This window comes from Plecotus auritus, assembly GCF_963455305.1.
Source record: "Plecotus auritus genome assembly, chromosome: 4".
Classification (NCBI taxonomy): Eukaryota; Metazoa; Chordata; class Mammalia; order Chiroptera; family Vespertilionidae; genus Plecotus; species Plecotus auritus.
Genome location: NC_137775.1, coordinates 77878367 through 77904999, shown reverse-complemented (window position 1 = coordinate 77904999; position 26633 = coordinate 77878367). Strand labels below are relative to the sequence as shown.

Genomic DNA, 26633 nt, shown 5'->3' with positions numbered 1-26633 from the left:
CAGCAGCGGTGGCAGGAGCCTCTCCCGCCTCCGCGGCAGAACTAAGGATGTCCGACAGCGACAGGGCACAGGCTGGGCTGAGGGACTCCCCTGAGTGCGCTAATCTGGTGCACCGGGCCTCTAGTGTAATCTATATAAAACATAAAACCTTCTGATTGAAATGTTCTAGGCAACAGACTTACAAAATAAAATACTTTGTACAATGCAAACTTTTTATTCACAAATTACTTCATTGTTAATAACCATAACTGTATCTAAAACAATCAGGAAATATTTTGAAACCAGAGGCCCGGTGCATGAAATTCATGCACGGGGGGGGGGTGTCCCTCAGCCCAGCCTGCACCCTCTCCAATCTGGGACCCCTTGAGGGATATCCGACTGCCCGTTTAGGCCCGTAGTCGGACATCCCTCTCACAATCCAGGACTGCTGGCTCCCAACCACTCACCTGCCTCTGCCTGATTGCCCCTAACCGCTTCTGCCTGCTAGCTTGATCACCCCTAACCACTCCCCTGCCAGCCTCATTGATGCCTAACTGCTCCCTGGCTGGCCCGATTGCCTCTAACTGCCCTCCCCTGCTGGCCTGGTCACCCCTAACTGCCCTCCCCTGCAGGCCTGGCCCCCCCCCAACTGCCCTCCCCTGCTGGTCTGACCCCCCCCACCAACTGCCCTCCCCTGCTGGCCTAGTCTCCACCAACTGCCCTCCCCTGCTGGCCTGGTCTCCCCCAACTGCCCTCCTCTGCTGGCCTGATCACCCACAACTGCCCTCCCTGCTGGCCTGGTCCCCCCCCCAACTGCCCTCCCCTGCAGGCCTGGTTCCCCCAACTACCCTCCCCTGCTGGCCTAGTCCCCGCCAACTACCCTCCCCTGCTGGCCTAGTCCCCGCCAACTGTCCTCCCCTGCAGGCTTGGGTCCCCCCCAACTGCCCTCCCCTGCTGGCCCGGTCACTCCTAACTGCCCTCCCTGCTGGCCTGATCACCCACAACTGCCTTCCCCTGCTGACCTGGTCTCCCCCAGCTGCCCTCCTCTGCCGGCCTGGTCACCCCTAACTGCCCTCCCCTGCAGGCCTGGGTCCCCCCCCAACTGCCCTCCCTTGCTGGCCTGGTCTCCCCCAACTGCCCTCTTCTGCCAGCCTGGTCACTTCTAACTGCCCATAACTGCCCTCCCCTGCAGGCCATCTTGTGACTGCCATCTTGTGTCCACATGGGGGCAGCCATCTTGTGTCTTGGAGTGATGGTCAATTTGCATATTACTCTTTTATTAGATAGGATTAAGCAGCAAAGTAGCAGATAAAAGTGTGTTCTTAGTGATCTGGGCAGTAACTCTTAAGTTAGTCTCTATCAATCTGTTAACTATCAATCTATTATACACAAAAGTTACAATAAAATTATTGGCCTAACATGTTTAATAATTGACTAAAGAGAATCAGAGAATCCTGGGGTACTGAAGTATTACCAGAAAAGACCTTGTTTCTACTTATTGGCCAACCTGTTAAGAGGGTTCATTCTGGATCGTGACAGCAAGTCCTTTAACCCCCGCTAACCCATTTTAATCTACCATAAGATTACACATAGCTCTAATCACATCATGTCCCTTCTTAAGGATTTTAAATGACTCCCTATTGCCTACAGAATTAGGTCTGGACTACTTAGCCTGGTTTTCAAGGCTCTCCAATGTCTGGCCCCAGCCTGTCTTTCCAGCCTCATTTGCCATTACTCCCTTTTATATGCCTTTCACACCAGGCCACCTGAACTACTTCCTTTCCTGGGATGTCGCCTCTTTACCTTGCTCATGTGGTCCTGCTGCTTGTATTGCCCTTGACTTCATTTTCAGCTTTTTACTTTCTCCATCTTTCCAGACTCAACTCATACCCCACTTCCTTCACAAAGCCTTCCTTGATCTCCCCAGCCAGAATTTCTCTCTCATGTGGAGTATAATAGGCCTTCATCTGTGACCCCTATCACTTCATTCTTGGTAAAGATTTTCAAGTATATGACTTACGAGGCTGGAAATTTCTTTAGAGTCTTAGTCAAATACATTTCTTTCTTTTTTTCCTGAGATACATTCTTATATGCTGAAAACTACTACTAGCTCATAACATGCCCTTATACATATTAAGTCTTCAATCAATATGTCAAATGCATGACTGGCATACACTGGTTAGTTCTGGGCTCAACTTACTAAATATTTATTAGACATCTATTGTATACAAATCACTTCAGTATGAAGAGTGAGACATAAAAAGGTTGATAAATATAAGATGACCAAAAGAAGTATAATTTCTCAGTTTCTAAAAAATATGAAATGAAAATACCCCTTAACCAACAAAAATCAGCAAAATAACTTGAGCAAAATGGTATTCTTTTTGTTATCAACTCCCAACTGCAGAAGGCAGAAAGGGCAGGGATTTGAATTAGGCTGTGTTACGAGTGATCAGCTCAGTCTGATCCACTGGTTAAACGTGAAGAAAGTAAATCATGCAGGAGGTTCACACTCAGGAGAAAATTCATTGTGCGTGTTATCTTGCTTTTATGGCACCCCCCAATATCAAGCACTAAGAGTTAGTAAACGTTTATACGTTTTAGAATGAATATAATATAAAAATGTTGACCTTGGCACAACAACAAGGCAGCTGCGCACACTGGTTATGAGCATGGACTCTGCTGATTGATATCCCATCTCCAGCCCTGTCAGTGTGTGTTGTTAGGCAAGTTCCTTAATCTCGCCCTTTCACAGATGCCTCATCTGAAGAACTAGGAAAATATTGATAACCTACCTTCAGAGGACTCCTGTGGAAGTTAACTGTATGTGCGCATATATATATGAAATCCCCTGTCAAGCCCTGCCAGGTGGGGGGCATGGCCTGAGGTCCCCAGTCAAGCCCCACGGGGGCGGGGGAGGGCGTAGCCTCAGGTCCCTGCTGCTTGCTCGTTAAGGCTCCTTATGGGAACTTGGCTTCAGTTGTGGGTGCAGCCATCTTTGTGACAGAGTGATGGTCAATTAGCATATTCCCTCTTTATTAGATAGGATGTGTGTGCGTGCGCACATGTGCACAGATGAGTGTGTGTTTATGCCACTTAGAACAATGTCTGGCATCATAATAGTCATTAAATAATTATTAGCTACTATTAAGGAATATATTTTGTTCACCATTAGTAAATTTTAGAATAAAAATGTAGGGAAAGTAGTGTTTACTGAATCTTCAAATAAAGTATTGATACCCTCTCAAAGGCTCACTGAGTAGGTCTTTAGTAGACACAGAGTAATGGGTAATTTGAAATGATATTTACAACTTAATCTCAAGTTGAGCAATAGTATTTGAGAAAAGAAATACTATAAAACAATGAACCTGGTCATGTTTGCATTAAGCCACAATGATATTATGAAAAGATTTTCTATACAAAGAAAGAGCAGAGAAAGGCCAAGATTGTCATGAAGAAAATAACATTAAATTAGGTTGCTTTTTCAGAGTTTGTATTATACTAAATGAGATAACCTATGCCAGATTTATAAATAAGCTCTAACATATGAGTGGTATTGGGGACCAGTGTCTGTTTGTACTCATTCCCTCTGATTCTGGAATGTTTGAAGATCATCCTTACTTTTTTAACAACAAATATCTATTGACTGACAGTATGCCAGGCATTTTGCTTGGAACTGCCTTTCAGCCACCCAAGATGTTGAGTAGGAGTTGGATATGGAACTGGATGGATAGGGAGCTGGAGCCAAGTGTTTGCTGTAAGTGTAAATGCAGGAGTCATTCGTGTTGAGGCAGTGGTTGAAGCTGCCTCTGAATGAAATGTAAGTAGCAGATTGAATGTTATGAATGAGAACTGCTAGGATCCATGTTTCAGGTATTAAATAGATTTTGAATGAGATCTGGGACAGTGTGTGAAGCCCTTTTATTTATACTTTAGCTACGTGTTAATGTGATATACATTCACTTCCCTGTACAGGTGGATGATTGTGGCTTTTCGTTGAATCATCCTAATCAATTCTTTGTCGAGAGCCAAAGGATTCTAAATGGTGGTAAAGACATGAAGAAGGAACCCATCCAACCAGAGACTCCTCAGCCCAAACCAAGTGTCCAGAAAACCAAGGATGCCCCCTCTGCTCTGGCCTCTCTCAATTCCTCTCTGGAAATGGATATGGAGGGACTGGAAGATTACTTCAGTGATTGATTCTTAGGCAGTTCGTGACCCTTTTTCCTCACTAGCTTTCATATCCTACATATCTTTTTTAACCTTTTTGTTTAACTTTTCCCTCCACCCACCCTACTCCAATCCATCTATGTCTCAAGTAGGTTTATAGGTAAAAATAAAGATCTCCACCATATTTTGCTTTAACAACAGGGAAGAGAAAGAATTCTTCAAATCTAATACTTTAATGGTGTGATGTAAGTCCTGTTTTAGGAGATAAACATCTTTCTAGACTGGTTACAGTCCCTTAGAAACAATACAACTAAAAACAACTTATTTTAACCCTTATTGTAATTTTGATCTAACCCTTTTTTGGATTTTTGTTAATAAATATCAAAGTAAACATGAGCATGTCTGTGTATAATTGCAAGAGTCATATTATATCATAACAGATTGGACATTGCCTTCATTCTTTTTTTTTTTTTACATTGCCTTCATTCTTAAAGTGGTATTTTGGAATATTCAACATGATCAATAACCAATGAAGATTTTAAACAGTTTTTCTTGAATTGGCCATTTGTGGTAATTCTACACCAGCATGGAGAACTTTTGTCCCGTGAGTGCAGCAAACTCTACTGAAATGAATTGTGATTCAGGAATTAAGAGAACCAGAGTTTGTAGTCAGCTATATAATTAACAAATAGAAGTGTTCTGTTATGTAAAATGATGATAACTCCTTATCCTCCATCATTTCCCATTCATTCTGGGGCTGGGTTCAGGAAGAATAGACAATTATTAAAACAAGAGGTTGTAAGGAAAGTCTGAAGTGTTTCTTCATCGCACCCTCCAACTTCCACACCTTATTGCTTCTGTGGATGCTATGAGCTGCCAAATAGGTTTAGTAAATTTATTAAGCTCAGTAATGACTATTCTGCCAGCACTGGGGTTGAGATCACAGACATACTAGAGTCATGACCTGCTCTCTGCCTGCCTGTGGGAAGCAGACCTGCACTTTATGCTGAGCAATGCCCTGTGGGAGGCCCTTAACCAACGCATTTCCTCCCTGTGGTCTCTGCTCACCCAGAGCATGTGGCTCTAAGAAGGGAGACCCAGGTTGAAATGCACCCCTTCCTCACCTATTGCCTTGGATTATGTAAAAATATGTCTATTTCAGTCCTTTTTTCCTGGTGAAGAGGGGTACTTTTCCTTTATCTTCTTGAATCAGATACTAACTACATGGAAAAGAGAACACTACTCAAAAAACTAGACTGTGAGATGCACATTTTAAATCCCGTAGAAAATGGCAGCAATATGAAAAGGATTGAAAAAGGATCAGATGTTGGAACCTAAGCATGTCAGCTGATCAGGTTTTTATTTTAAGCTGCTGAGCAAAGATGTCTTGGAATATTCTGTAATGTATAATTTAATGAGATACCATCTGAGCCTTTACTTGTCTTTGTGAATTATTATTACCTAGTTCAGAAAACAGTATTATTCCATTACAAATTACCCCTATAAATTCCTCCCTTTGGAAACCATCTGCTATTCTTTTTATCATTTATAGTTCTCAACAGGAATCTGATGATTGCCTACCACTTTATCCATGAACTGCAAAATTAGGAGTCTTTTTTTGTTTTTTAAATGTTAAGAGAAGTGCTGCACAGGGCTGTTTTAACCACAGATTCAAGTTAGCTTCAGAAAGCCGGGCACAGAATCTATGCAGGTCTCTGTTGTATTAAAAAGAGGGGAAATATTAGAAGCAGTCTTCGCTGCTGAGTTCAATGGGAAACCTTAGGACAGGATATTTCATATCCGGCAACATTTTGCAAGGCTATCTTTTTCCACTGCCTCATGTTCACCTTCTTTACGAAGCCTGCGCTCCCCCCACAAAAGGACACAGCCATTAACAGCACAGTATGTGTGTGTTAGCCGACTCATTTTATACTGGCAGTCCCAAGAATTTACCATCCGACTTGAATGTTTTATATGTTTCTAGTCCAAAACAACACTAGTTTAAATATTAGTTGTATTACAAGTTCAATTTCTTTGTAATAAGGCTTGATCTCCCGTCATGTATTATACAGAAGAATATATAAATATATTGTGAAGTCTGTAGATTAGAGGAGTTAGAGGTTTATGGAAGACGACAGAAATTAATGTCTTTCTGGTGTTTTCTGGAGTTGGAAAAAGCAATTTATTTTTCATGCTTCACAGGTCTTGACAATTTTGATTTGTTTTCTTTGAAAACAGATCTGTTTGAATCAGATGATGTACGGAGAACCAAAAAGAAAAATCAAAAGCCAGCAGCCTCTTTTCAAAACAGGAACCAATGAAAAAGAATATGAGTCTTCCAGGTCTTTTAACTTCTAGTTGGTTATGACCTCTTCAAGGAGGAGAGGCTGTGTGATTATCAGAGACCAAAGAAGAAACAGCCGAGGAAAGAGACTAGGTTGGAAATGTGGAGCTGGCTGAAACAATGACATTGTTAGTAAAGATTCTATCATATTTCTTTCATGTTGTTTCTCCATAATGTTTCTTACTCTGCCTATAGAGTATGAAACTCTTAATTGCATTGTGCATAAAAGATCACCAGGAAGGTTTTAAGTAAACTTTTTTAGGGCTGCCTATAATACTATAGAGTCATAAAAGTGAACAGTTACAGATTCTGAATGAGAGGGAGCAAAATAAAGCAATGGGAAGGATCTTAAATTCATATCGAATTTTAATAAGCTGAGGGATTTCTTCTCTCTCTAAAAGCATTCAGAATGTTTTTGCTTGTTACACTTGGCTGTCTTACTGATACTCAGGGTCTTTGCAGGCAAACTTCTGTAATGCCTTGCAAAGAAGAAAAAAACTTCTGGAATTTAAGCTTGAAAGGCAAAATGAGGCAGCTCTCAAGTTCTGGTTTGGTTAGAGTCTACTGTTTGCAAATTTAATCAAGGTCTTCCACAGGCATCAGCTTGACATTAAATTTAAGTGCCCATTAAAGTGAAAGTTTGACAGCAGTTCTGAATGTGATGCTCTGTCTGAGGACATCTTTACAGCTGGAAGGGAAAAAAGCTGAGAAGCCTCAAACCACTGTGGTAATTAGATCCATTTGTTAACTCCTTTCCCAATGTTGGCAAAGGGAGGAAGAGAGATGGTTGACAGAGAGGCAGGAACTGGAGAGGCAGACAGTCCAGGGCTCCCTATAGAAACTGTGGGCAGGGTCCTGTGTTGCAAAGAAAAATGGCAAAGGTCCCCTCTGACAAATGAGTACAACGGAGAAATTATTTGAAGAACTCTTTTTGGTTTGTCTTTCAGTGCACAGGCAGAACTGCAGTGTGTGAGTACTGTTTGGTAGTCAGGCCCTTTGGAAGATGCACCGCGTTGTTAGGTAGTGGGTCTTCCAGATCCATGGTTGGCCCGAAGAGTTAGTGTTTTCCTCAAGGGGATCTAACTTACATCCAGGTAATCACTTATTTACCCCAAGCACCTGGCCTTCTTTCCAATACCGAGTTCCTTTTTGACAGGTAGCTGTTGCTCAAGTCTAAGACTTCTCGCCATAACTGGCATTGTAAGCAATTAGCTTTGCGACTCTATGGGAATCTTGTCACCTGGTAGGAAATGATCTTCCCACTTCATCTGACCTTCCTGCCAAAAGTGATAGTATTTCCTGTTATTGGATTTGCTTTCTATCCCATAAAGCTCTTTCTGTTCATTGCTTCATGACATTTTATTTTCTCCAAGAATTATCATTGGTGAACCTAATCAAAAGCTAAAGAATATCTCTGTACATAAGGCTTCTGCATTTCCCCTGAGCCTTCAATTGCAGTACTGTTTCTGAACATTGATGACAAGGTAGTGAAACAACACTGCTAATAAATGCATGATGGATTTTCCAATGCAGCCCTGCGTTTTGAGATATTCATTCACCCTAATAGAACTGTGAGGGTTTTTTATTTTGTTTAGTTTTACACTGAAAGCGTAGAGAGAAAATAAATTCAGCAAATGATACATTTAATTTAAGGTTGTGTAATAAGAAAACTAACCATCTCGTGCAAATTTTCCTAATTCCCACCCCCACCCCCACCCCCCACACACACACTTTTTTCTTTTTCTTTTTACTTATAGCTTGCACTTGGGTCATAGAAGATATCAAGATCATTACTGACTAAAAGGACGTAGTGCTACATGCTCCTCTTCCATCGTCCCTTTCATTGTTGAGAATTAGAATGGTGATTTAATAATCCTCTACACCCTTAACTCTTGGTTCCCTCTCGAGTTCCTGCCTGGTGCTCTTTTCACTCCAAGAGTCTCCCTGGGTGATCTCATTCACTCCCATGGTATTAATTCCCATCTATATGCAAGTAATTCCCAAATCTGTATCTCCAATTCTCTCTGAAAACAAAAGACCCATCCATCCAACTGCTTCTTGGGCCTTTCCATTCAGATGTTCCACCAGTATCTCAAATGTGTCCAAAATCAAACCTGTTCTCTTTTTTCCCATGAGTTTTTCATTGTAGATACTTGACCATTCTCTCACTTTTCACCTTCTTTACACATCCAACTCCAATGGTTTGTTTTAATACCAGTATGCTAGACCTGTGGATTCCAACAGGGGGCAGTTTTGCCCACAGGAGACATCTGGTAATGTCTGGAGAGGTTTTTGATTGTCAGGACTGTAAGGCAGCCTGTTACTGCCATCTAAAGGGTAGAGGCCAAGGATGCTGCTAAACAGCCTACAATGCAGAGGACAACCCCTTACCACAGAAATATCTAACGAAAAATGTCATTAGTGCCGAGGTTGAGAAATCCTAAATGGTTTCCTCTCCTCTCGGTCTCACTTGTACTGCATTGGCTTCCTCTCACCACTGCTAGCTTGTATCACCACAGTGACCTTTTAACTTATTATCCTGGTCTCCATTTGCCTTCCTTGTGCCTATTTCCATGTCCTCCTTCAAAATGCAACCTGAGTACTTTTCTCCCTAAAAGTGTTTATCTTCTTAAACACAGCTCTCCCTTACATATACAAAGTCTAACTTTCCACGATTTCATGTATGACGCCCTCTATGACCTGACCCCAACCGACCTCTCCAGTCCCATCTATTGCCAGTCACCCTCCATTCTCTGATCCAGCCCTGTGATTTAGCCATTCCAAACAAGCTTGCCCAGCACATTCACTATGCTCCTATCTCTCATCCTTGTTATGTTTCCTGCCTGGAACATCCTTCCATTCCCTGTCCTGCTGACTACTGTTTCTCCTCTAAGGCCCAGGTTAGTTACACATTCTTTCAGCCTTCTCTGATAAGCCTAGTATAGGCTCATTGTCCCTTTGAGGCCATCTAAGATATCTAACACAATACTTACATTTATAACCATCTATTTACTTACATTCCCTTTCATTGGACTATAAAGTCCTTAAGGGCAAGAACTATGTCACTTTCCTATTTGAATCCTTAATAATTAGCATTGTCTCTAGTTTTTAGCAATGATACACAAAATCTTGGGCACTCTCAGGAAATGTGTGTAGAATGGATGGTTACTTATTTATCTCACAGGAATCTCAAATTCAGAGTTTCAAAAACCTACAAATAAGCAGTAGAATGGATTTGGGGCCCCAGATTGGGGCTACATTACATTGTAATGTACCCATGGGCAAGTTTCTTAATTTCCCTGTGCTTAATTTGCTTCACCTGTGAAATGAAGATAATAATTGCATTCATTTCAAGGGTTATTCTATTAGAATACAATATTCTATTAGAATAGTGCCAATATATCTACAGCCCTTAGAAATCATCTGACTCATGGTAACACTTAGTAAACCTTAGATGTTGCTATTTGATAACCCTACAAAAAATGTTATATATGGGCATCCATTCTGAAGAATTCTTCTTACCTAGAGTGATCCTGTTATGTACACTATACTGTGGTAGGTTGGTGGGGGTTTAGGGGAGCTATCAATCAAACAAGGTTTCAGTAAAAGGAACTAATGTCAGTAGATTCACCCTGTGACTGTCTCACCTTGATGCTTTTGTAATCAGGCAGCACAGATGGAGGAAATGTAAACTGGGAGACTGGAGGATTTCCTATACATGGCACACTGTGGTATGAAAAGTTGCTGAAATGAATACTGACTACTTGTCCTTTGAAAGGAAAGACCTGAGGCAACCTGAGCTTCAGTACACAGAAGGCATCTTAAGATGTCCTCTGTTGAGGTTGTGATATCTCAGTGGGCTTACGTATGATTCCCAATGACAGTGATGCCTGTGTGCTACCTAGTCTCCAAGCACTTCAAAAGGACTTCATGCAGATCAAATCAGGTTTTACTACGGCACCTCTGGAAGTGGACAATAATCATCATCTGCATTTTCCCTAGAAGATAAAGTGACACACAAAGAGGTGAAATCCCCTGAGCTGGGTCACAAACTCCCTGATGATACCAGGCACTGGAACTCTGGCCCACACACGTCTCCATTGTTGGTTTTCATACCAAGTTGCCTTAGGACCTGCTCCATGACTGAGCGGCCCAAACTGCACTTCCCAACTAGACTAACTCTTTTCTATCATCTTTGACAAGTTAATGAACCATCTTGCTTCCATTTTTATTATCTGTAAAATTGAGATTAAATGAGATAACTTGTTCAAAGCTTTGTTCATGGTCTGACACATGATAAGTTTTAAACAACTGTTAGCTATTATCATATGGAAGTTCTATTAAATTTTGTTTAAAGAAAAGGTATGCCCAAAATAAAAATTGGAAATAGAATGTTTCTTGTATTAAAGGATAATTATATTTTAATTTTGCTTTCCAGAATAAAAATTCCCAGATTTTTAAATAAAAGCAAACTACAGACTCAAAATTATAAGAAGTTTCTTCTACCAAGATTTATCCTAACTGTGGCTTCCTTGGTGTCATGGAATAATCTAGAAAAAGTAGAGCCAGAACTGGAAGCAAAATCATGGAAAAATTTATATGCCTTGTATTGTCCATAAGCTTCTCAAGAATAGATCACACATTGTCTTCATGCTTTGGTCAGAGTACTACACTTTTATTTCTTTGTCTATTCCATGGCATCTTCCCTATCATATTGAGCAATTCCCCTGCCTAGACCACAACAACTTACCTCCTATAAGACATAATCTGGGTTGTTAGTCATAGAGATTATAAAGAAGCTTTGGGCAAACCAAGATGGCGGCATAGGCAAACACCAGTACTTGCCACCTCCCACAACCACATCAAAATTACAACTAAAATACAAAACAGCTATCAGTCAGAACCACTTGAAAGATGGCTAAATGGAAGTCCTACAACTAGAGAAGTAAAAAATAAAGCACACCAAGACTGGTAGGAGAGGCAGAGGCACAGAATGGGCTGATCTGACAACCATGTGTACTGTTTTTTTAATCAAGAGGGATATCTTGGCTGCAGAGTCCCCCCCACTCCCCCCCAATGAGGAGCAAGCGGTCCCAGCCCCACACCAGACCCCCAGCCCAGGATTCCAGAGCTGGGAAGAGAAGTCCCCATAACTATGGGCTGTTAAAAACCAGCGGGGATTATGGCTGAGTGACAAAGAGGCTGCTGAAGACCCAAGTGTTCCTCTTAAAGGGCTGGCACACAAATTTACTCAGACTTGATCTCCATTGCTGGGCAGCTTTAGGGGATCCAGACACATACAGGAAGGAACTGGATTGTCTGGTGTCTTGGCAGGAACTTGGGGTGGCTTTCTCCCAGATGGGGGGGTCCTCACAGGGGTCATTGTTCCTATGCTGGGACTTCCCCTGTAGTAGAACTGACTGGAAGTCATATCTGTGTTTTCATCAGCTTGGCTCACACTGTTTGCTCTTCCCTGGTGATTCCCTGAGACGCTGTCCCATCCAATTTGCAGCCCTACCCAAGCTGTTTGAAGCTGCTTTTCCATATGAATGGCCTGTTCTGGCTCAGGCTTCATGCTTTGCTCAAACCTCTCAAACAAGCAGCATCTGGCATCAGCATGCCCCAAACCTATCAATAAAAGGCCCAAGACCTGGCACTAGCACCAACCTGTCTTGCTTCACAGCTGGGCCTGCCGTGGGCACTTCACAAGGCCAATAGAAGTAGCAGCCATCTGCACACCTCTTTGTAGCTCCTGCTAGGTGGCTCCAGGCAGTGGCTGACTTTGCACCTCCTTGGAGGCCCCAGAGTCAGTGCACCCAGTGCACGGCTTCAGACCAGACCGTATTACAGCTCTACACATCCACAAGTGATACACTCAAGGGGCAGACTCAGCACCAAAGCCCACTGAAGGAAGTCCTGCTCCACAAGGGTGTCTCCTGCACAGCAGCTCTCCCACTGTAATCACAACTGGTCCTCACAGCCAATTGGCCTGGAGGTCATTTCCTCCCAGTGACACCAACTACAGCAATCAAGGCTCAACTACAAGACTGTGCACGCAGGTGCACTCATGTGACTGGGGACACTGAGCCACTGGGCCCTACAGGACACCTACTACACAAGGCCACTCTACCAATTCTAGGAGACAGAGCAGCTCTGCCTAATACAAACTCAGGAAGCAGCTAAAATGTGGCAACAAAGAAACAGGTCACAAATGGAAGAAATGTAAGCAAGAAAACTACTGGATACAGACTTCAAAACCATGGTCATAAGGTTACTCGGGGATCTTAATGAGAGCTTCAAAGGACTCAAAGAGTGCTTTAAGGGATTTAGTGAGAATGTCAAAGACATGAAAAAGGATCAGTCAGAAATTAAGCATACAATAACTGAAATAAAGAATAATTTACAGGGATTCAACGGTAGAGCATATAATTCCAAGAATCAAATCAATGATTTGGATTAGGAAGCAAAAAACACCCAATCAGAAGAGCAAACAGAAAAAAGAATCCAAAAATATGAAGAGAGTGTAAGGAGCCTCTGAGGCAACTTTAAGTGTACCAACATTTGCATTATGGGGGTGCCAGAAGGAGAAGAAAGAGAGCAAGATATTGAAAACCTATTTGAAGAAACAATGACAGAAAACTCCCCCTACCTGGTGAAAAGAAATAGAGTTACAAATCCAGGAAGTGCAAAGAGTCCAAAACAAGAGGACCCAAAGAGGCCCACACCAAGACACTCATAATTAAAATGCCATGGTTAAAGACAGCAAGAGAAAAGCAGTTTGTTACTTATAAGGGATTTCTCAAAGAAACTTTCCAGGCCAAAAGGAAGTGGCAAGAAATATTCAAAGTGATGAATAGCAAGGACCTACAACTTAGCTACCCAGCAAAGCTATCATTTAGAATTGAAGGTCAGATAAAGAGCTTCACAGATAAGAAAAAGCTAAAGGAGTTCATCACCACCAAACAGTACTACATGACATGTTGAAGGGTATTCTTTATGAAGAGGAGGAGGGCGAGGAGGAGGAGGAAGAAGAAGAATCCGAACATTAAAATGGCAATAAATACATGTCTATCAATAATTGAATCTATAAATCAAAATAAATGAGCAAGAAATCTAATGAACAAAATCAACTGGTGAATAAAATAGAATCAGAGGCATGGAAACATGGAACAGACTGACAAATCTCTGAGGGAAAGGGGTAGGGGGTAGGTAAGAGATTAGCCAAAGATCTTACATGCATATATGCATTACCTATGGACACAGACAATAGGGTGGTGAAGGCCTGGGGCAGGAACCAGGTGGTGGGGAACAATGGGGGGAACAATGGGGACACCTGTAATACCCTCAACAATAAATATTTTAAAATAAATAATTTTTGGCTCAAAGAAGAAATTAAAAAAAGAAGCTTTGGATTTTTCTCATTTGGTGTCCCATCCAGGCCTCTGAGCTATTATGGCTGTTGCCACTGTCAATAGTTAATAGTAGCTAGACGTTAATCCTATATAATAAAAACCTAATATGCTAAGTGTCTGGTCATCTGGTTGGCCATTCAACCAATCAAAGCATAATATGCTAATGATATGCTAAGGCTGCTCAACCACTCGCTATGATGTGCACTCACCACCAGGGGGCAGATGCTCCAACCAGTAGGTTAGCTTGCTGCTGGGGTCTGGCCAATCAGGACTGAGCGAGATGGGCTGGACACGCCCTGGAGCCTTCCCACAGTCCTCCCCCCCCACCCCCCGCAGCTCCTGCCGCCACCGGCTGGCCAACCTCTTGCATCCCTCCCCAGCCCCAATTGTGCACCAGTGGGGTCCCTCGGCCTGGCCTGTACCCTCTTGCAATTCGGGCTGAGGGACCAACACCTCCCGCCCCTGCTTAGTGCATGAATTTTGTGCAATGGGCCTCTAGTAGTTAATAAGAAGGTAGAAGCTTTGGGGCACATCAACTTCTCGGTACTAAGCATACCACTTAAACCCATATACAATATTCTCAGTAAGTGGATCTGCACATCAAAATAAGGTAAGAATCAGAATTACATACTGCTTCTAATTCACATCAAATTGTAGGCTGTGAAAAGCACCAAGGCAGAGGTGGGATGAGGGCATGCGGCAGCGGGTAGGGGAGGCTGGGGAAAAGTCAATGGGGGGAAAAAAGGAGATATATGTACTACTATGTGTAATACTTTAAACAATAATAATAATAATTAAAAAAAAGCACCAAGGCAAAAGGGAATATACATTGAGAGGCCAGATTATTATGACCACCTATGTTTGTAGACAAATTAGCCCTACACTGCATCCTATGGGATATGGAAGCCAAAGGCCTGTTCGAATACCTTTGCTGTCTGCAGTTACCAAGATAAAACGTCTCCAATTCGCACAGGAACACAAGGATTGGACAGTCAAGCATTGGAAAAAAGTCATGTGGTCCAATGAATCACGTTTCCAGTTGCATCATGCAGATGGCAGAGTGAGAATTTGGCGGAAACAGCATGAAAGCATGCACCCCACATGCGTGGGGGCAGTGTTATGGTTTGGGGCATGTTTTCCTGGCATGATTTGGGCCCTTTAATTCGTGTGGAACAACGTCTGAATAGCACAACATACCTAAGTATTGTTGCTGATCAAGTTCATCCTATTATGTTGATGGCATATCCCAATGGAGATGGCTTCTTCGAACAAGACAATGCGCCATGCCATGGTGCTTGTATTGTGCAGGAGTGGTTTCAAGAACATGTGGGAGACTTTACCTTGTTTAGGTAGCCCCCACAATCACCAGATCTCAATCCAATTGAGTATTTATGGCACGAAGTTAAAAGAGCCATCAGGCAGCTGGTTCCACAACCATCAAATCTCACAGAACTGGACAGTGCTGTTCATCAGGCATGGTGTCAGATTCCTTGCATCACCTTTCAACATCTCGTGGAGTCAATGCCAAGAGGAATCGCTGCAGTATTGAAGGCAAAAGGTGGCCCAACGAAGTACTGATGGGGTGGTCATAATAATCTGGCCACTCAGTGTATATAGCAAGGCCTCTGGGTGACTTCACCCTTACATTATGAAATTAGCCTATTTTTGAAGGTGTTACCCATTGTTTAGAAGGCAAAGTTAATGAGAAAGGCTATCTGCATATTCCTACCACTTAAACTGGGAGATTACAACCCAACCCAAGTCTAATTGTGTATCCTACTTTTACACCTACCCAATAGCAGGCACTTTAAAGAGGTACTAATTCAATTTCTAACCCAATATAACAAATATTTTCAGCTGTGGGACCTATTGTCTCTGTCACAACTACTCAACTCTGTTAGTGTAGTGCAGTGGTCGGCAAACTGTGGCTCGTGAGCCACATGCAGCTCACGAGCCGTGGTTTGCCACTCTGACTAATGAGTTTGCCGACCACTGCTAGACTAAATGTTACCGTGTAGTTGGAAGCTGTGAGGATTAGGCAATTGTGGCATATTGTGTGCAAAGAGGTAAAGGGTAGTATATGACAGTGGTCGGCAAACTCATTAGTCAACAGAGCAGCAAACTGCGGCTCGCAAGCCACAGTTTGCCGACAACTGGTGTAGTGCAAAGGAAAGCATGGACAATACATGAACAAATGAGTGTGAAGCCCTGAGTAATAAAGATCTTTGTCCTTCACCCAGGAATCTCTCATGTTTTCTTTCCAGCATCTATAAATTTGTAGCAGTCCAATTTACTAGCTTCCAAATAGGATAAAATTTCAGGCATAGTTTATAATGATTCTCCTAGTCTGTATATTAGTTCACTAATGCTTTCTTTATTGTTGTCAAATCTGCTATTAAAACTATCTAATGAGATTTAAATTTTTTCTTTATTGCTGTAAGTATTACAGATTTCTCCTATTTTCCCCCATTACTTCCCTCCACCCAGTTCCCACCACCCCAAGTCCTCTATTGTCTCTGTCCATGGGTTAGTTTTTTAGCTGTAGAAGATCCATTTGATTCTTTGTATAACTTTCAGTTCTCTATTAAGATTCCCCATCTAATTATCAATTAAAAAATTAACTCATGCTTATTTTAAATCCCCTGATTAATTCCAATATCTGTATTGCCTCTGGCTGTATTTCTATTGTTTGATTTTTTTTCTTGCTTTTTGATGTTTTTATCTCCAAGTTACCTCATAATGTTTTTATTTAATGTCAGAATACAGAAAAAAAATTGGAGAGATAATTTATCTTCCTTTAGAAATGATTTACATTTTCTCCTATGAGGCAATTAAGCAGGAGTATCTGATCCAATCCAATCCAGGGATTGGGGTGATTTAAGGCATGGTTTTGGTCTTTGTAAGGGTTAATCTATTTTTTGTTATGAAAATCTTGTTATAGCCTTTCAGGAGTCCCAACTGAAATCCTTGGGTATTTACCAAAACCAATACTTTTAGGAAGACTCTGAACTACAATTTTTGTCTCCCTTAACCTACAAATGTACTGTAATCTGTGCTCAGCTTTTCAGCCTCTAAGTCAGGAGCATATGACCAAAATCCAAATAGGAAGGAACACTATTCATGGCGAGGACTCAGAACTGAAAATTCTTGTCCAAGATGGCAATATAGGAGGCCCCTAAACCCATTCACCTCTTTCTATGGACACACCAAATCTGTAACACTATTTCAGAGGAACTATTAACTCTGAAATAATGCCAGAAACTAGTTGAGTGACTCCTACCCATTGGGTGAACAAGGAAAAAATAAAACACCACACATTAAAATGGGTAGAAAATGCTGAGACATACTCTTGCCACAAACCCCATTTCCAGTACAATAACATACAATCTGGAGGGTACTCATGACTCTGGCTTCTCCCTGAGGAGTAAGGGCTTGAATCCAACACCAAGTTTTAAAACTCCTGCCTGAAGGACAGGCCCCCAACACACTAGTTCTAAAAGCTAGTGGATCTAGGTTCATGAAACCCATAAGACCATAGCAAATAAAGAATAGTACCTAATGGGCTCACAAGGACCAACATGGGGCCAGGGCTCAGTATAGAAGCAGCAAATAGAACTGTCTCTCTCTGACTTTCCCTGAAAGAGGCCTATTTTCATATATTCAAAGCTTTAAATATATGGGTCAGGATTCTAACTTAAAACAGTTCTAGGAGCCTACTGTGATCCTTTCCCGAGACTGGGAGGTCAGTGGTGCCATCTTCACGTTCTCTCTCTGCCCCACTGCAGGTGGCAAGTGTCTCTATGAATGGAGGTTGGGCACATCTCTGGCACCCTGGCTTTGTGGCTGCTGCCCAGAGGACACATACCTTGAAAGTCTGGCTCTAGTGGGCCAGAAGGGTTTATGTTCTTGATTTCAAAAGATTTGCAGCAAACAGTTCTTAGCCAGATATCTTTCCATGGCTCAACAAAGAGGCAGCAGACAAAAACACTGAACAAGGATTCTTTCCCTGAAAGAGGCCTATTTGCATAATCTTAAAAGTTGCAGCCTGAAGGTCAGACTTCAAATTTAGCACACTTTCAGGCTGACTGCTATTCTACCCGGAGACCAAGGAGAGATAATTTATCATCTCCTTATATCATCTCCACCTTCTTCCTGTGACCAGATCCAGGTCATCAGTATTTCCAGGGAAGGATATTAGGCACATGACTGGGGCCCTGGTTTCTATGGCTGTAGCTCAGGGACACAACCTTTATAACCTGGCTCTGGGGGCCAGCAGGGTTTGAATTCAAAGATCCCACAAGACTTCAGTAAACAAAGAAACAGTTCTTAATTGGACATCTCCTCAGAGCTCGGTGCAGAGGGAGAAGACAGAAATGTCCACTTCCTAGCCTTTTCCTAAAAAGTCTATTTGCATACTTTAGAGCAGCTACCAGAAGCTCTAGTTTCCAATGAGACTGCATTTAGATGCTGACTAAAATCCTCTTGGGCATACTGACAGGTCTTTCCCCCAGCATCAACTCCTGGAAGCCACTAAACGTAAAATAGGCTGCTTGAGCAATCACAAAGGTTTAGGAGAAAAAACAAGAGCTGGGGCTGGACTGAAGGATAAGATTATTCTCCTACAGGAAACCACTCTGTCAAGACTGAGAGATGTGGGTGTTTAATCTGATGCATAGATTTCAATACAGAGTCAAGGAAAATGAGGAAATATAGGATATGGTCCAGATATGAAACCAACATAACACTCCAGAAACAGACCTTAATGAAATGGAGATAAGTGATTTACCAGATAAGGAGTTCAAAATAATAGTCATAAGAAAACTAATAATGGTCATAAAGATGCTCACTGAGGCCTGAAAAACAATGTGTGAATAAAGTGATAATTGAAACAAATAGATAGAAAATATTTAAAAATACCTAACAGAAATCACAGAGCTGAAGAAAGCAATAACTGACCTGAAAATTTCAATAGAGCAGTTCAGTAGCAGACTAGATAGATCAAGTGAAAGAAAAGATTAGCAAACTTGTAGTTAGGGCAGTGAAATTCATCAAATTATCTAGGTGCTAACTGATATCCTCCACTACGGGACACTGACAGGCCTTGGCACAGCCTCAACTATTGGAAGCTGCTAAAAATAAATAGGCTGCAAAATGGGAAGACAGAGCAACATTCCAAATGAAATGAAAGAACAGGAAAAACTCCAGAAAAAGAGCTCAATGAAATGGAGGCAAGCATTTTACCAAATATAGAGTTCAAAAGAATGGTTATAAGCAGTGGTCAGCAAACTCATTAGTCAGCAGAGCCAAAAATCAACAGTACGATTGAAATTTCTTTTGAGAGCCAAATTTTTTAAACTTCAACTTCTTCTAATGCCACTTCTTCAAAATAGATTCGCCCAGGCCGTGGTATTTTGTGGAAGAGCCACACTCAAGGGGCCAAAGAGCCGCATGTGGCTCGCAAGCCACGGTTTGCCAACCACTGGTTATAAGGATGCTCAGGGAACTTAGTGAGAACTACAAGGAACTTAGTGATAACTATAGTAGTGAAAGGAGTTTTAAGGGTAAAATAGGCAGGTTTAGGGAGTTTTAAGAATTAGGGGATTCATAGGGGAGGACTGCCTAGATGACAGCTTGGAGCTGCCCAAAGACATACATTCACAGAGAAAAAGAAGAGGTGACACAGGATGAGGGGAGAGGAAGACATCCATTCACATAAGATAGGAAAAAACCACAGGCTATGGGGAGAAAGAGGAAACAAACTTTCACAGAGGATAGAGAAATGCTGACAAATGGGAGAAAAAGGGAAATAGATTTTCATGGGACAAAGAGAATTCTATCACTGAAGGGGGAGAGGGAGAGGGGAGCTTTGAGCTTTGAGACTGATATAGTGACCAATTGGAAGGCAGTATGAAGAAACAAAGAACTGCAGCCTTTATAAACCTTAGCAAAAAAGAGTTTAGTGGGTCACCCCCTTGGGAACCCCACCCTACATGGGAGTCTGTACTTGCTTCCAATAAATTTCTACCCTTTTCATCTACCACCTTTTTCCGTGGCTTCATTCTTTGAATCCACCTGGACAAGAACCCAGGAAAGAAATTACTCCTGTATCCTGCTCAGAAAAACCACCGACTCGGTAGCATGAAAAAGTACATAGAAACCATAAAAAAAAGAACCAGTCAGAAATAAAGAATACAATATCTGAAATAAAGCATGTACTAGAAGGAATAAAAAGTTGGTTAGATGAAGTAGAGGGTCAAATCAGGGATTTGGAAGTCAAGGTAGCAGAACACACCCAATTAATAGAGCAAAAAAAATTTTTTTTAAATGAGGATAGTTTATGGGATCTTTAAGAAAATGTAAAGCATATCAACATCTGCATCATATGGGTTCCAAAGGGAGAAGAGAGCAAGCAAGAGATAAGGAACCTATTTGAAGAAATAATTACTAAAAACTTCCCTAACCTGGTGAAGGAAAACAACACACAAAACCAAGAAGCACAGAAAGTCCAAAGCAAGATGAACCCAAAGAGGCCAATACTGAGACACATCATAATTAAAATGGCAAAGGCTAAAAACAAAGAGAGAATTCTAAAAGCAGCAAGAGAAAGTTTGTTACCTAGATGGAAGCTCCCATAGGACTGTCACCTGATTTCTCAACAGAAATATTTCAAGCCAGTAGGATTGGTTATGAAATATTCAAAGTGATGAAAAGCAAGGACCTACAACCAAGACTTTACCAAGCAAGGGTATATTTAGAATGGAAGAGAAATAAAGAGCTTCCCAGATAAGAAAAAGCTAAATAAGTTCAATACCACCAAACCAGTATTACAAGAAATGCTCAAGGGTCTTCTTGAAAAAGAAGGAGGAGAGGAACATAATTAAAAGAATAATATGACAATAAATACGTACCTATCAATAATACTTTAGCCCAGCTGGTGTGGCTCAGTAGTTGAGCATTGACCTACGAACCAGGAGGTCATGGTTCAATTCCCTGACAGGGGTATGCAGGAGTCAGCCAATCAATGATTCTCATCATTGATGTTTCTATTTCTCTCTCCCTCTCCCTTCCTCTCTGAAACAAACAATATATATATATATATGTCTTTAAAAATCACTTCAAATGTAAATGGCTTAACTGCTAATAAAAAGATAGGGTAGGCCTAGCAAGTTTTGCTCAGTGGTTAGAGCACTGGCCCATGGATTGAAGGGTCTCAGGCTCAATTCCGATCAAGGGCACATAACTCAGTTGCAGGCTCAATCCCTGGCCCCAGTCAGGGCACATATTGGAGGCAACTAATCAATGTGTCTCTCTCACATCAATGTTCCTTTCTATTTGTCTCTCCCCCTCCCTTCCCCTCTCTCTAAAAATCAATGGGAAAAATATCCTTTGGTGAGGATTAACAACAACAAAAAAGACAGGGTAGCTGAATGGAAAAGAAAGCAATATCCTATCTAATAAACAGGGAATATGCTAATTGACCATCACTTTGTCACAAAGATGGCTGCACCCACAGCTGAGGCCAAGTTCCCATAAGGAGCCTTAACAAGCAATCAGCAGGGACCTGAGGCTACACCCTCCCTGCCCCCGTGGGGCTTGACTGGGTACCTCAGGCCATGCCCCCCACCCAGCAGGGCTTGACAGGGGACCTCAAGGTGTGCTTCCTGTCCTGGTGCTGGGCTAGGGGACTTCAGGCTGCACCTCCCGCCCCAGCGCCAGGCCGGGGGAGCTGAGGCCATGCTCTTTGCCTGGTGGGGCTTGACAGGGGACCTCAAGGTATGCTTCCTGTCCTGGTGCTGGGCTAGGGGACCTCAGGCTGCTCCCCCCGCCCCAGCGCCAGGCTGGGGCACCTCAGGCCGCACCCCCCTGCCTGGATGGGCTTGACAGGGGACCTCAGGCTGTGCCCCCACCCAGCGGGACTTGACGAGAGACCTCAAGGTGCACCCCCAGTGCTGGATTGGGGGATCTGAGGCTGCGCCCCCCTGCCGGTGGGGCTTGACGGGGGACCTGAGGCTGAGCCCCCACAACATGGCGGGGCTTGATGGGGGACCTCAGGCCATGCCCCCCACCCAGCGGGGCTTGAGAGGGGATCTTAGGCTATGTCCCCCACCTGGTGGGACTTGATGGAGGACCTCAAGGCACGCCCCCCCCGCCCCCCGTATGGGCTGGGGGACCTCAGGCCACGCCCCCTGTCCTGGCGCTGGGCCAGGGGATCTGAGGCTATGACCCCTGCCCTGCAGGGTTTGACAAGGGTGGGATTGGCCGGGTCTGGATCTAGCCCAATTGGCGGGGGGGCGGCCGGGTCTGGGTCTCACGTGATTTTGAGGTGCATGTGGGTGGGCAGGGACTTGACTCTGGGTCCCATGGTGTGCCCCAGACTCTGACAGGAGGGTTTTCATATACATTTTACTAATTTTCTTTCATCTCTGACACTTCTATTATAGAGAAAGGGCAAATAGCAATATTAAATTATTTCCTCTAATTAATCCCCTTTTAATGTGCACAAATTTTGTGCACCAGGTCACTAGTATATATGTGTGTGTGTGTGTGTATATTGCTTTCTTAAAATATATAGATTGCTTTCTTAAACTATATATAACCTAGGTGCTAATATATATATATATATATTCTGATGTGGGTCTCTTATAGACCATATATATATATATATGGTCTATAAGAGACCCACATTAGAATGAAAGATACATAAAGACAAAGTAAAAGGATTGAAAAATATATTTCATGCAAATGGAAAAGAAAAACTAAAAATCTGGGTAGCAATACTTATATGTGACAAAATAGAGTTTATTTATTTATTTATTTATTTATTTTTAAATAAATCTTTATTCAGATTATTACAATTGTTTCTCCTTTCCCCCCCCATAGCTCCCCTCCACCCGGTTCCCACTCCACCTTCTGCCCTTACCTATCCCCCACTGTCCTCATCCATAGGTGTATGATTTTTGTCCAGTCTCTTCCTGAACCGTCCCCCCATACCCCTTTCCCCCTGAGAATTATCAGTCCACTCCCTTTCTGTGCCCCTGTTTCTATTATATTCACCAGATTATTCTGTTCCTCAGGTTTTTAATTCACTTGATTTTTAGGTTCACTTGTTGATATATATGTATTTGTTGTTCATAATTTTTATCTTTACTTTTTTCTTCTTCCTCTTCTTTAAGAATACCTTTCAGCATTTCATATAATACTGGTTTGGTGGTGATGAACTCCTTCAGCTTTTTCTTATCTGTGAAGCTCTTTATCTGCCCTTCAATTCTGAATGATAGCTTTGCTGGGTAGAGTAATCTTGGTTGTAGGTTCTTGCTATTCATCACATTGAAAATTTCTTGCCACTCCCGTCTGGCCTGCATAGTTTCTGTTGAGAAGTCAGCTGACAGTCGTATGGGTGCTCCCTTGTAGGTAATTAACTGTTTTTCTCTTGCTGCTTTTAATATTCTCTCTTTGTCTTTTGCTCTTGGCATTTTAATTATGATGTGTCTTGGTGTGGTCCTCTTTGGATTCCTTTTGTTTGGGGTTCTGTGGGCTTCCTGGACTTGTAAGTCTATTTCTTTCACCAGGTGGGGGAAGTTTTCGGTCATTATTTCTTCAAATAGGTTTTCAGTATCTTGCTCTCTCTCTTCTTTTGGCACCCCCATAATTCTGATGTTGGTACGCTTGAAGTTGTCCCAGAGTCTTCTTACATTATCTTCAACTTTTTGGATTTTTTCTTTTGCTTTTTGCTTTTTCGGTTGAGTGTTTTTTGCTCCTTTGTATTTCAATTCTTTGACTTGATTTTTGTGTTCCTCTTGTCTGTTTTTGGGTCTCTGTATAATATTTTTTATTTCAGTCAGTGTATGTTTAATTTCTAGTTGGTCCTTTTTCATATCTTTGAGGGTCTCGTTATATTTATCGGCCTTTTCTAGGATATTCTTAAAAAGCCTTATAACCGTGGTTTTGAATTCTATATCCAGTCGTTTGTTTTCCTCCATTTCTTTCGTTTGTGATCTGATTCTTTGACGCCGCATTTTCATTGCTTCCCTGAGTTGGTAAGGTAGATTTGTGTGCTAGGTTTCCTATATGGCCCAGTGGGTCGGCCTCCCCAGTTAACCTGAGGTGGATACTCTTGGTGCACCCCTTTGTGGACTGTGTGTACAGCCTTGTTGTAGTTAAGTCTTGATTGTTGTTGGTATCACTGGGAGGAATTGACCTGCAGGCCAGTTGGCTGTGAGTTTCAGCTGTGTCTACACTGGGAGAAGTTCGGTGCTGGAGACAGCCTTATAGGATTAGACTTGCCAAGTTGCAAAAGCCTCTGTGCTCAGCTTGGATGGGGTGGAGTCTCAGGGTGGAGCAGTCAGTCTTGTCTTCCCATCAGCCTTGTCCTTGCGTGCGTGTGCCTCCAGACCTCTGCCTTTCCCGGCTCCCGAGTCTCCGCCTGAGAGTCCAGATTCCCCCTGCAAGAGCGTGGGTCTCCAGGGGCTCGCCTGGAACTGGGGTTCAGTGCAGTCAGAACTGGGGCTCAGTGCAGTCAGGAGCTTCTGACTCCCTTCCACTAGGGAAAGCCTGTGGCAACCTCCGCAGCCTTTGTGCGCATTGGCATGCACATGCCTCCAGACCCCTGCCCGCTGGGCCTCCCCCGGGTCTCCCCCAGGTCTCCGAGTCTCTGTGTGCCTTTCTCTCTACCTGACAGTCCAGACTCCCCCTGTATGAGCCTGGGTCCACAGGGTTTCGCCCGGAACTGGGGTTCAGTGCAGTCGGAACTGGGGTTCAGTGCAGTTGGGGGCTTCCTTCTCCCTTCCGCCAGAGAAAGTCAGCCAGGCTCTCAGCTGCCCTTCCTGTCTGTGCGCACAAAGCCCCTTTGCCGTACCTCCAATTCTCTGTGAGCTTTTCTCTTTCCTTCTAGTTGTAGAATTTCCACTCAGCCAGCTCTCCTGTGGTTCTGGATGGTGTCCGTTCTGTCTTTTAGTTGTAGTTTTGAAATTGTTGTGCGAAGCAGCAGTTTAGGTACTTACCTATGCCACCATCTTGGTTTCTCTCCAAAATAGAGTTTAAAACAAAAGCTATTGTAAGAGACAAAGAAGGACACTACATAATGATAAAGGGAGCAATCCAATAAGAGGATATAACCCTTATAAACATTTATGAACCCAACATAGGAGCACCTAAATATATAAAGCAAATCTTGATGAACATACAGGAAGAGATCAATAGTAATACAGTCATAGTAGGAAATTTTAACACCTCGTTGACATTAATAGATCTTCCAGACAGAAAATCAACAAGGAAACAGTGGCCTTAAATTACTCACTAGATGAGATGCACTTTAATTGATATCTTCAGATTATTTTACCCAAAGAAGGAGAATATACATTCTTTTCAAGTACACATGAAATGTTTTCTAGGACAGTCCACATTTTAGGACAGAAAACAAGTATCAATAAATTTAAGAAGACTGAAATCATATCAAACATTTTCTCTGACCATAATTGTATGGAACTACAAATCAATCACAAGGAAAAAACCCTGAAAAACACACAAAGATATGGAGGCTAAATAACATGTTACTAAACAGCAAATGGGTTAACAATGAGATCAAGGAAGAAATGAAAAGATAACTTGAGACAAATGAAAATGAGAAAACAATAATCCAAAATCTATGGGACACAGTGATAGCAGTCCTAAGAGGGTAATTCTTAATAAGACAGGTCTACCTCAAGAACCAAGAAAAATCTCAAATAAACAATACATATGTTACACAAAGAACCCAGAAAGAGAATAAACAAGCCCAAAGTGAATAGAAGAAAATAAAAAAGATCAAAGCAGAAACAAACAAAATAAGAGTCTACACAAGGTCAATGAAGTCAATAGATGGTTTTCTATGAAAAAATAAATAAATGACAAACCTTTAACCACATTCATCAAGAAAAAAAGAGAGAGGACCCAAATAAGTAAAATCAGAAATAAAAAGAGAAGTAGTAACAACTGACACCAAAGAAATACAAAGTATTGTAAGAAAATATTATGAACAACTATATGCCAACAAATTGAACAATTTGGAAGAAATGGATAAATTCCTAGAAACAAACTATCTTCCAAAACTGAATCAAGACAAATCAGAAAATCTGTTTAAACCAATTACAACTAATGAAATTGAAGCAGTAATTAAAAAAACAACTCTCAACAAACATGTGAATTTTACCAAATATTTAAAGAACACCTATCCTTCTCAAACTATTCCAAAAAAATTCAAGAGAAGGGAAGACTCGCAAGTTCATTTTATGAGACAAGCATAATCCTAATTCAAAATCGGATAAAGACACTATAAAAAAAGAAAATTATAGGCCAATATCACTGATAAACATGGATGCTAAAATCCTCAATAAGATGTTAGCAAACAAGATCCAGGAACACATTAAAAAGATAATACACCATGATCAAGTGGGATTTATTCCAAGGATGCAAGGTTGGTACAATACCCTAAAATCTATAAATTAGTAATACAGGCCTTCCTCAAGAAACAAGAAAAATTTCAAATAAACAATCTAACTTTACACATAAAGAAACTAGAAAGAAAACACCACGTAAACAAAATGAAAGTTTAAAACCGCATTATCATATCAATAGATGCAGAAAAATCATTTGAAAAAACCCATCCTATCTAATAAAGAGGGAATATGCTAATTGACCATCACTCCATCACAAAGATGGCTGCACCCACAGCTGAGGCCAAGTTCCCATAA

At 42.0% G+C, this 26633-nt stretch overlaps 1 protein-coding gene across 2 annotated transcripts in view; it reads left to right on the top strand.

Annotated features, from left to right (window-relative positions):
• PRIM2 (DNA primase subunit 2) overlaps positions 1-26633 on the top strand; it is a 369636-nt gene that overhangs the window by 323907 nt on the left and 19096 nt on the right. Inside the window, exon 14 of one of the 2 annotated variants that reach the window (XM_080663470.1) lies at positions 3955-4538. The exons of the other annotated variant lie outside the window; for it this stretch is intronic. Within the exon in view, the coding sequence (XP_080519596.1) occupies positions 3955-4179 (225 nt within the window). The 3' untranslated portion in view covers positions 4180-4538. Of the gene's footprint in view, positions 1-3954; positions 4539-26633 lie in introns of those variants that run through there. 2 annotated transcript variants of the gene reach the window in all.